This window comes from Adiantum capillus-veneris, chromosome 7 (genome assembly GCF_014529385.1).
Source record: "Adiantum capillus-veneris isolate H3 chromosome 7, ASM1452938v2, whole genome shotgun sequence".
NCBI classification, from domain to species: domain Eukaryota; kingdom Viridiplantae; phylum Streptophyta; class Polypodiopsida; order Polypodiales; family Pteridaceae; genus Adiantum; species Adiantum capillus-veneris.
Genome location: NC_140937.1, coordinates 64,066,737 through 64,078,728, shown reverse-complemented (window position 1 = coordinate 64,078,728; position 11,992 = coordinate 64,066,737). Strand labels below are relative to the sequence as shown.

Genomic DNA, 11,992 nt, shown 5'->3' with positions numbered 1-11,992 from the left:
GCAAGATCCATGCGATAGTGATCATTAAGAGACAATTCTTCTAACAAACTTCGTTGAAGGATGTCGGAAACTTTGTATTGCAATGCATCTAAGTTTCAATTTAACAAACATGAACATCTGAAGTTTGGGAGGGTTTCTCCAATCCATTGGATATTCTTCAAAGCATTCATTACCACTTTACTTGATTGAAGGAATAATTTGGCGTGGATGGTGTGGTAGAAAAGTTGACCAGAATGGCAAAATCCAATGGCACAAAAGAAAGATACGACACACCAAATATAGCAAATATTGATTGAGCAACCAATTTGAAAAAAAGTTTTCAAAAAGTTGGATACAACCTTGACCATTAGGATGCCAAATGTTCAGTTGCTACAGCCCAACATCATCTCCAAATGACAATATACCAATTTGATCTTCCATGGCAAAGCATCTTTGGCAAATGTGTGTGAGTGTGTGTGTGTGTGTGTGTGTGTGTGTGTGAGAGAGAGAGAGAAAGAGAGAGAGAGAGACTCTTTAGCTCCGCTTACTACAATTAGAATCTCCATTCCCATCTGATTCAATAGAGCCACTCTAGTCACCAAAAGCTTCAAGAGGATATGTTGCAGATATGTTGGACAAATGCTTGAAGTTGTCGGTTGGAGAAGCCGGCAGCTTGCAGGCTGGAGAGTGCAGATTGGCGGAGCAAAGCGGAGTGCTTGCGCAAAACAAGTCCCTCTTCCCCTTCCATAAGAGCACGCACCACGCTCTCAACTTCTCGGCTATCTATGATACCTCCTTTGCTTGATGGGGCTTCAAATCTTAGTCCAACCTTCCAGACCTCAACAATGAATTTGGCATCTGTGTGCTGGTCACAAAGATAAGGCCAACAAAGCATAGGTACACCAGCTGCAATCGCCTCTATTGTTGAATTCCACCCACAGTGTGTAAGGAAGCCTCTGACAGACGAGTGATTCAGCACACGCACCTGTGGGGCCCATTCAACAAAGCACGAGCGGTCTCTTGTAGCTTCGACAAACTCTTGCGGCAGCATGTTCTCATGAATAGCCTCATCTGTTGCATGTCCCTCTACCAGATCAGGTCTAAAAGCCCATAAGAATCTATGCCCACTGGCCTGCAGCCCATCCAAAATTGCGCCAAACTGCTGCGACGACAGCAGTGTAATGCTTCCAAAGGAGATATAGAGCACCGATTGTGCGGGCTGTGCATCAAGCCATTGTAGACAATGGCTTTCTTCCTTCCACAGGTCAGTGCTGCTCTCCTCTTCCAACACCTCCACCAGCGGACCTATTCCAAAGATAGGAGGCGTGATTAGCTGCTCTGCCATCGCCCACATCGCCTCCCCCTCAATTTCCTTAAAGGTGTTCACCAGAATTGCACTTGCCTTCTCGTTTGAGATCCTCGACAAGTCTACCATGAGCGGAATGATGCGAGGGCTCTCTTCCACCACATGCTTGTAGGGAGGCATATCCCTGTTGTAAAGGGGTGGCAACCCAGGAAGATCATCTTTGAACAATTCCATCGGCTTATCACGATCCATACTCAGATGAATGGCTGCAAAAAACAGAGAAAAGGATCAGATTGTGAAGCTCACACACACACATACACATGCATGCTACAACAAGCACAAGAAGCTTTCTAACGTTTTCCCATGCGGGTTCACTTCACATGATTTGATCCTGTAGAGCTCAACGACTTGGGCTACTGGTCACGACGGACTGCATACCTGGCCAGGTATGGTTGGGGGCATTGACACACGGCCCCAACCCAGGCTGGTAATCCCCTACTCCCAACCACACCTAGCTCAGTACATAGTCCCTCCGTCATAATTCAAGCCGGCAGCATCATACAGGATGTCATAATGCACATGTGTGTAATTATAGCTTCTTGCGAAGGCAGCATGTGCAACAAAACACAGGTGTTCCTTGGTTAAAGGCTTTTACTTACCATCTTGAAGAGGTACGCGTCCTGTGTGGGTGTAGAAATAGAGAAGATTCATGCTCTGGCTACAGGGGAAGTAGCTTACCCAGGGTATGCCTAGCTTCTCTGCCACATTCTGCACAGCACCAGACATGAAATTGTCGGAGATTAAGCAGGTGACTGGAGGGAGGCCGCTACCCTCTTCACCGATGCTCTGCAAGAAGCTCTCAAGGGGGTTGCTAAGGGATCGGGTAGCAATGAGAAAGTCTGCAAAGGAAAGGCGGAAATCGTTCTCGAGGTCGAGGCCATTGATGGGGAGACTCACTCTGCGAATAGGTAAAGGGGGGCTGCGCACGGGATGCCCATCTACAAAAGAAAAAATATTAGCAGGCGATCCGAGATGCACCACAACTGCACATACATAGGTGCACGCAGAAGGGCATGAAATTAAGCAATTAGTGGAAAGACACGGAGAAAGTGTCTCTTACCTTGTGCAGCATCTGGTCCTGTAGGGTGGTTTTGCATGCAGTCCAAAATGCGATCGTGAATGGGCTGGATGTTGACGAAGGTGATGAGGAAGCCATGGCGGGAAGCAAGGGCTCTGCAGAGGCGCATGAGAGGATTGAGATGGCCTTGTGCAGGTAAGGGGATGGCGACTGCATGCAGTGGCCTCGCCGCTGCTGCTACTGCTACATGCTCTTCGAGTTCCATCGCTGTGTACGCGTGTGTCCAGGAAAAATGGTGTCTTACTCGAAGAGAGGCAGAGAGGCAGTGTCCTTTCCTCCTCCACCTACCCAGTACCAAAGTTTCCTCGTACACGTTCAGTGAGTTGGCTTCAAACCAGAGAAATTCGGATTTTCGGAAATCCACATCTTGAACGTGCAACGTCTCCCAAATTGCCGCCTGCCCCCCGCCACCCACCTACCCAGCCACCCACCCACCCTTCCAACACTAATTGACACCTCCATTTGGGAGGTGGGATCAATGGCTCACGATCACCGGTTGATCGTGATCGTTAGATTGCCTACGGAATGCAAAAGATTCCCACTTTCTCAGATCTGCGAATTGAACCCATTATCCTCTCCCCCATGGGATTGACTCTAACCACTAGGTTAACGCTCACCCATTGAAAAATGTGTGCGGGATAAGTTTATAGATCACGGCGTTGCGGACGAGTTCACACCGAGTTCGCACTAAGTTCACACCAAATTTGGTGTGTTGTGCAGGCCCTCCCCAGTTCACACCAAATTTGGTGTGGTGCACATATCTCCGAGTTCACATCTAGTTCAAATGTCGATCGGACGGCCCGGATTGCACCCGCCTCGCGACGCCTACTGTGGGCCATTGATCCCACCTCCCTGGGGAGGTGTCATTTAGTGACGAGCCCCCCCCCCCCCCCCCCCCCCCCCCCCCCCCCCCCCCTCCTCGCGGTCACGTGGCAAAAGTAGGTTTCTCCAACGATGCTCCCTGCATTCTTCGACTGCGCTTCCTACAGCGTGCTAAGCAATCCACAGTGACTGCACACACACACACACACACACACACACACACACACACACACACACAGAGCTTGGCCGGTTGCGACAAGACACGTGTCCCAAGAAATCGATAGCTTGGGGGGGAGGTCCAAGGGGGGGGGGGGAGAATTTGAGAGCTCACAATCATGACAATTCCAACGTCTCCGACGCACGGCTTTTCACATCACCCCTGCAATTCTTTACTAGTATCCACTACAATTTGTTTGTGCGGGCTTGAATGCTAGGTCAAGTGATCCCTCCCTTTAAGAGATTGATTAAGCTTGGAGGATAACACTGCTAATCTCTCTCTCTCTCTCTCTCTCTCTCTCTCTCTCTCTCTCTCTCTCTCTCTCTCTCTCTCTCTCTCTCTCTCTCTCTCTCTCTCTCTCTCTCTGCGTGTGCACGGGAGAGGCAGCCCTAGTTTTTCACAAGTGAATGGCGTGGTAAGAGGGCTCATGGTGCAAAGTGCAGGCCACAACTGCAAAGGCATACGTCAAGGTTGAGGCAGCCTACTCGAACACCTCTCTCTCCCTTCAAGAGGTTAATTAAGCTTGGAGGATGGCACTGCTAATATCTCTCTCTCTCTCTCTCTCTCTCTCTCTCTCTCTCTCTCTCTCTCTCTCTCTCTCTCTCTCTCTATTATGGAATTGATATTTTATTATTTATTGCAGCTGACAGGTGGAAAAGACTGGACCAAGCTAAGCCTATGCGAATGGAAATATATATATTGTACATTTTATTATTCAAGTTCTCTTTTATGGCTTTGGCCATTTATGATCGGCCGGCCAGTTTGTACTTACAATTGACCATTTAAGAAATCTATGAAACAAATACGTGCAAGAGAGAAATGGTCACTCTTGCACGGGGGAAGATTGCACCCAGTGTTTGTGTTGTTCTTCTCTCCTCTTCCCTCTTCTCTCTCGTCGTGCCCGCATAGCACTCCACTCTAGGAGGTGCGCCTGCACGCGCTCTCTTGCGCTCTCCTGCTCCCTGTCTCTCTCTATTTGTGTTGTGCTTGATTATGGATTTGTGCGAATCGGTAGGTACGTAGATTTAGTCGTTTATGTCTTGCTATGTGCTATTTTCGAGTATTTTGCAGGGCAGCCAGGCTTCCGGCTGTAGCAGTGGTATCAAAGCCGTGGGTACGCTCTTGAACTCACAATAGTCATAGCTGTGGAGATGATCGATATTAGAGATGAGTCATGCTTACCTTAAACTTAATTCTTTACTGTTTGAAGTTATATGTAGGTGATTATCTTCAATTTCTTAAGATTGTAAATGCACCTAGATTGTTTAGTAATTATAATCTCTCGTTATTCAATACAAATCTTCTTCATGATTGTAAATAACCACATGATTAGTATAATTAAGGATCTAATTATGACGAATTGGAGAATAATAATCAATAATAGCGACTCTTGAAGTTGCTCTTGTATATTAAAAGAAAAATATTTACATATATGGTCGCAATTGCACTGATTAGCGAGATGTACAACACCTAAAAGCATAAGCAGAAGAAGAAGAAGAGAATCTGAACATCTTACAAAGCTATCCCAAGCGACCTCAAACACTCCCTATGTGTGTCGTTGTGTGGTTGATCCCAACTCTGTGGGAGCGACCTCCAAATTTTATTTTATTTTAATATATATCTCTAGATATATAATTGCCTGTCGTCAGCATGGGGACGACACTGCTTTTTTTCCCCCCTGCACAGATTTGCCATGCCTCCATCTGCTTACCAACCCATCACCAGAGGGGACCTGTCCTCGACTGCCTCCACTTTCGTGGGTTGCAAACGATGAACCATAGCTGCCCGCCTCACCATGCATGGTCCGCCCACTCACAGACTCTGGCGTGGCATTGATTGCGACCGGCGGCAAGCGCCGATGTTAATCGGACACACCCTACAACCCCTAACCCGACGCGCATGCATACCTGCAAAACTGCACGTAGCTTGGCCACATATCTGCCAGCCAACAACACACACACACACACACACATGTGGGCTAACTTGATTGGCTACTCAGCCTCACCCACAGGCCAACTCCCATTGTGGATGGCCCCCCCAACTCTCCTACCGCCATGCAATTCACCCACTGACTTCGTATGACTTTGCTCCTCCAGTTCAGACCCGTTGTCATACACTTTCGACCAACGCGTCCATTCATTAACGTGCTTGCGTCTGGCTGTGTTGATTGGCTGCATGCGTAGTACCACACTCCTTTGAGTAAACTTTACGGCGCAGTTTTTTTTTAACTACTCACGACCACACCAGTTTTTCTTTTTTTTTTCTTATTATCCCACTCCATGGCCATCGTCAAACTGGCAGCTATACACTCCCACTCTCACTAGCGCCTGCCAACCCTTTGTCGTCCGTTGCATGGCTATCACTCGAACCAACCGCCCCACTTGCATGCAGTGGTTGGCAGTTATCTGCACTCTCCTCCCTCCATAGCTACCCTTGCGTCCTTGTTTTCCCCAACCGCAAAACTCGTGCAGACCCCACCCAATATCCTGTAGATGTTTTCCTTGCAGCAGCGAGCCTCCTAAGTCCACCAAGCCCCTGCATTCGAGAGGACAAAGAACACACCCCACCCAGCCCCCCTTGATGGCCTTCCTCAACCATAATTTGGGCTTGCCTTCCAGTACCTCTTCCAGCACCATCAACCTCTTCGCAATATAACCACTTGCCACTGTGCTATGCCATGTAGAGATCGTTCTCCTCGTTACCTGACTCGACAGCTAGCACAGAAGGCCACTGGATTCATGTCCTTGTTACCTGCTACATCAACTCTCTCTACAATATTTCTTCGGGCAACCAACCTGAGTCAACCGAGACTCTCTTATCGAATTACATGTAGCCAGGACCAGAACATGGTTACCAACAACAATGATGGAAGCTCACCTTATGTTAGCGTGAAATCGTCGTCGTGGAAGGAGTTTCAAGATGTAATTGTGAGGATGGCAGTACAGTAGCGCCGCCATTGGGGGCGAGTGGTGCTCAAAGTGGTGCAGGATAGAGGCACCACACTACGACTATGCAGACAGAGGCACTGGCACGATGCATGGTACCTTCCTACCTGCGAAGCAAGCGGCGGATCAGAGCTAGGTTGACTTAGTCTTCCCCTTTATCTCATTTTATTTTCTACCCAGACAATGTACTCAATTCATACGGATTGTATCCGTTTAATCTCATCGGCCATTTTGGCATTTTTGAAGCCACGTAATATAACATTTCATTTCTTATCTCTCTCTCTCTCTCTCTTCCCCATCCCACTACGACTGCACGATGTCAGGCATTCGGGCATTGACGATGACGATGATGATTCCAGTCTCAGACTTTAGGCTTTTAGTAGTTTTTCACTTTACTTCATTTTATTTTTACACCCAGACAATGGATTAGATACACAAGCATTGTATTAGTTTGCTACGATTATTTGTAGATCATTTTGGCCTTTTGAAGACATTAAATCTAACATTTTATTTCATTCCATTTTGGCCCAATAGTGTGGGATACACTACTCATAACTGCTTCACTTACTTAAGAATATGTACTAACAATCGAGGTATTTCGATAAGCACTCTAAAACCTATTGCTAACATTTGAGTGCAACTACTTCTTGCATAATCAAAACAATTCCGCTCACAAAAGCAACATCTCATGTAATGGAATTTGCCTATTCAATTTGAGAATAGCGGAATTTAATGAGAGTACTTTCAAGAAATGATTTTGTGAGCATAGCGGGTATACATAATTGAAGATAGCAACATAATCATAGCAATTAGTTAACTTGGCATAGACAATACTTTTGCAAGAGAGAGAGTTTAGAGAACATGACAACAATTGAGGACCGGATTTATGTGGAGCCGGTCCCCCCTCCAATAGGCATTTGTATTATGATTTCTCCCATAAAGAGAGACTTGTTACAATACAGTCTTTGTGTTCCTTGTGACCTAGGTGATGCCATGAAGATGGAAGGCTTCATGCATCACAAACATAACATAAACTTGAAGAAAGCTTTAACTATCCCAAGCCTCAGTCCCAAGACCTCAAACACCTTCGAAGGTGGAGAGAGCTAGCAGGGAATGAGGGTAGGGAAGAGGAAGAAGAAACATTTCGTAGGAGAAAGAATTAGTTCCTCACTTATCATACTCTTGTTGCTAGCATACATAATAGCATAGTAATGAAGAAGAAGGAGATGGCAAGCTTAAGCATTGAAGCATGGCTCTTGGTTGGATTTGCACTCCATAGCCAAGAGTGTTGGTGTAGGCTCTCAACCTCTACTTGCTTGGAGAGGGAGCTCTTGCACTTTGCATATCACACAATGAGAGTGCTTGTGAGTGTGTGTGGGTGAGTATACCCCCTAGGCACCCCCCTAGCTTGCTTGGGTCGATCCCCCCTTGTAGCTCATGCCTGAAGCTCATTGGACCCCTCCAGGCCTAGCCAATCACAAGCAGGAGCCATTACAAGCAACATGGGTAGCCTTGGGACAAGTGTCCCCCTTTCCCCTTTGAGAGAGAGGACTTGATAAATGCTAAAACAATTAGATAATTCATGTAATTTATCATTGGACCCCTTTGAAGCCTAGCCAATAGGCTTCAAGCAACACATGAAGGTAACATGGGTAGGGGCCTGACATGTGTCCTTGCTGCCTCTTCAAGATGGGCTTCCCTTGTGTGTGAGAGTGGGAGTTCTCTCTCTAGGCCCTAGGAAAAGGGCTCGCCCCCCCTCTTGTAGGAATGCTTTTGACTTTTAGGTGATCAAGCACCTTACTCACCAAGCATGACAAAGCACTTGAACTAGGGGGGGTTCCCACAAGCATCTCAGGCAAGCTTCTCAAGGCACCTCAAGTACTTTAATCATGCAGCAAGTCAAGCACCTCAAGCATGGAGCCAGTCAAGCACCTCAAGCATCTTAATCAAGCACCTCAAGCATGAAAAACACCTCAAGCATGACAAGCACCTCAAGCAGGACAAGCACCTCGAGCTTGGGCCGGGTTCCCACCTCAAGCTCAGCCCTAGCTTACTTAAGGTCAAAAGGACTTTTACACACATTTATTGGAGGTCTTCAATGAAGCTAACCCTAAGGTCTTATGCTCCATTGGTTAGCCTTGCTCTTTGATAGACCATCTCCCTTTTGGGCCCCTTTACATTGGCCCCGTGTTGAGATAGATCTAAAAGCACATACCTATATCTTAACACTTGTTCCCGTTTATTCTCCCACATTAAGTGATCAATTTAATATGAGAAAATCATTTGGGTTAGTTAGATATTAGATTTTATGACATTACCTCTCTCTTGAAATCATAGTCGTCCTCGACTATGAGGTAGAAGAGATAAAGTCTTAGTCATTAGTCAATCGTACTTAGCGGGTAAAGGATCCCTTGTTACCCTACGACATCTTTCCAAGATGGATGACTAATCCATTTGGTGCTTGGGAGACATAGCTGCCGCAAGCATGTCTGCTCTTTAGTCCATTTCATTCTCCCAAAGTAGAGTGACAAATTCTACTTGGTGTTTGAGAGACGTCGTCATCACAAACATGATTTTAAGCATGCATACTAGTTAAATTTGTGCACAATTAAAAAGAGGACTAGTCATATAAGACAAAAACATGAGTTATTTAAAATAAATTTGTACATTTGCTTACTCTAATGTAGCATTGTAAGCATTGACAAGGTTCATACTATCCTTAAGTTGTACTCCTTGCATCCATTTAGCATCTTCAAAAGGATAATTTTTGAACTTAATAAGATACCGTCGGATAATCTTACCATGTCGTAGTACCTTGTCTTCATGCCGAAGGATAGCTTCGGGTTGTAGCACCTCTTCTTGGTCTTGAACTTCGGGAGGGTCTTCAATAATTGGTTCAATTGGTGGCTCTCCTTTGTAGGGCTTAAGTAAGCTTACATGAAAGGCATTGTGTATAAGCCAATGGTTGGGCAACTTGAGTTGATAAGCCGTCTCATTGATAGGCTTCAAGATTTGGAAAGGACCATAGTATCTTTTTGCTAGTTTAGCATAATACTTTTGATGGCCCGTAGGATTTTTGCCCGTCGTTTGCTTTAATCGAGCCTTAGGAAACTTGAGTAAGACCCAATCATTTTCTTTGAACATTAAGGCTCTTCTGTGCTTATTAGCAGCAGCTTTTTGCCTTTGTTGAGAGATGGCTATAGCCTCCCTAATCTTTTGAAAAGATTCTTGTAGGTCACGGCTATACTCATCGGCGGCGAAGATCTTCCCATGTACTTTCAGTAGCAAGGGACTTTTAGGTCTTCCTTCTATGATCTCGAAAGGTGCTTTGCCCGTAGAAGTATGTACAGTATTATTGTAGGCATACTCTACTAGCGGTAAATACTTTTCCCATTGTGAGCGTTGATCTACTTCGGTAACATAAGTCTTGAGTAGATCGAGTATCGTAAGATTGGCTATCTCACTTTGGCCATCTGTTTGTGGGTGATAGGCCGAAGAGAAATTCAATCTTGTTCCTAGATTTTCAAAGAGACCTTTCCAGAAATTACTGGTCATTCTAGGATCTCTATCTGACACGATGGATGTGGGTAATCCATGGTGTTTGAAAATCTGAGATATGAAGAGAGTTGCCATTTGATGTGCCTTAATAGTCTTTTTGACAGGAATAAAATGTGCTTGCTTGCTAAACCTGTCGACTATTGTCCATATTCCTGTATTCCCATGGATAGACTTGGGTAATCCAAAGATGAAATCCATGGATATACTCTCCCATGGTGAATTTGGAATAGGCAATGGCTGGAGTAATCCAGGTTGCTTCCCTCTATCATACTTGGTCTTTTGGCATACTACACATTTTGAAACATACTCTTGTATGTCCACTTTCATGGTAGGCCAATAGAAATACGTCTCTACTCCTCGGAGAGTAGGTTGAATACCTCTATGCCCTGCATATGGAGGAGCATGGGATTCATACATAACCTTCTCACGAAGGGAATGGGTAACACATAGCCTATTGCCGTGGAGAAGATAACCATCCTGCAAGGTGAATGGTTCCTCTTTCTTCCCCAAAGCAAGGGCTGACATTATGTCTCTAAAGTCAGGGTCAGTAGCATACTCATCTATCATAGAGGATAGATCATTGTGAGTAGCTATAGACACCGCATTAACTTTTGGTCGTCGTGAAAGTGCATTGGCAACTTGATTGTGCTTACCAGCTATGTGAGCAATATGGAAATTAAATTGCGAAAGAAAATTTGCCCACCTCATTTGTTTGTCGGAAAGCTTGGTTTGCGTCATGAAATACTTGAGACTTTGGTGGTCGGTTCGTAGGATAAATGGAGTCCCCAATAGGTAGTGCTTCCATGTGTCTAGGGCATGTAGAACAGCTAAAAGCTCTTTCTCATAAATGCCCAAGACTCGTTCATCACCATTGAGCCTTCGGCTCTCATATGCTATGGCATGCCCTTCTTGAAGCAAAACCGCTCCAAGGCAATCACCACAAGCATCACATTGGACCTCAAATGGCTTTGAGAGATCCGGAAGCACGAGGACTGGTTGGGAAGTAAGCTTCTCTTTGAGTTTTTCAAAAGCATTTTTCTCCTTAGCAGTCCATACAAACTTAACGTTCTTCTTGGTTAAGTCGTGTAGTGGTCCTGCTACTTGAGAGAATTTTGCTATGAAGCGTCTATAGTATGCACACATACCAATAAAGCTTCTTAGCTCATGTAGATTCCTTGGGTTAGGCCATGATTTTATTACCTCTAACTTTGATGGATCCATACGAATACCATCGTGAGAGATAATATGGCCTAGATATTGAATCTCTTGAAGGAAGAATTCACTTTTCTTTTGATTGAGAAAAAGTTTGTTCTCCCTCAAGGCTTGAAAAATCACTTGGAGATGTTGCTTATGTTCCTCCAAAGACTTGGAGTAGATGATGATATCATCGAAGAACACTCCAGTGAATTTTCGATATGGTCTAAAAATTTTCTCCATCAAACGATTGAACGTAGCTGGTGCATTAGTCAAGCCAAAAGGCATGACTAGATATTCATAAAGACCAAATGTTGTGCGAAACGCGGTCTTTAAGATATCCTCATCCACTATCCTTATTTGATGATAGCCACTCTTAAGGTCAATCCTACTGAAGTAGGTAGAGCCTTGTAGATTATCAAACAGATCTTCTACCCGAGGTACGGGAAATCTGTTTTTGATAGTGATATGGTTTAGTGCTCGATAGTCCACACACATACGGTATGTACCATCTTTCTTTTGCACTAAAAGGACTGGAGAACAAAAGGGAGAGGAACTAGGCCTCACCATTCCTTTGTCTACCAGCTCTTGTACTTGCCTCATGATCTCCTCTTGTTGAGCTTGTGAGACTCGATAAGGAGGTTTGTTAGGCGGTGAGCTTCCTGGAAGGAGCTCAATACGATGGTCATCATCCCCTCGTTTTGGAGGTAGGTCCATAGGGATATCATCGATGAACACATCTTGGAATCCTTTTAGAAAAGTAGACAAGTCTAGCTCTTCTTGATTCCTATCATTTTCATTTGATGAAACATTATTAGCTTTTAGAGACTCTT

General features: G+C 45.1%; 1 protein-coding gene across 1 annotated transcript; it reads right to left on the bottom strand.

Annotated features, from left to right (window-relative positions):
- Positions 1-279: 279 nt before the first annotated feature.
- On the bottom strand, positions 280-2,760 carry LOC147453973 (UDP-glycosyltransferase 85A1-like). The gene is made up of 3 exons (XM_086516009.1): positions 2,406-2,760; positions 1,945-2,283; positions 280-1,551 (listed from the first exon to the last, which is right to left on the bottom strand). Exons 1-3 carry the CDS (start codon positions 2,626-2,628, stop codon positions 587-589), a joined length of 1,527 nt encoding a protein of 508 aa, XP_086372135.1. The 5' UTR covers positions 2,629-2,760; the 3' UTR covers positions 280-586.
- Positions 2,761-11,992: the final 9,232 nt, after the last annotated feature.

Bases quoted from the DNA above. Each gene is read 5' to 3' on its own strand.
- LOC147453973 (XM_086516009.1), bottom strand. From the start codon at position 2,628: ATGGAACTCGAAGAGCATGTAGCAGTAGCAGCAGCGGCGAGGCCACTG. The intron at 2,284-2,405 runs GTAAGAGACACT...TTTCTTTTGTAG, and splicing joins AGGACCAGATGCTGCACAAG to ATGGGCATCCCGTGCGCAGC. The intron at 1,552-1,944 runs GTAAGTAAAAGC...TGTTTTTTGCAG, and splicing joins ACGCGTACCTCTTCAAGATG to CCATTCATCTGAGTATGGAT.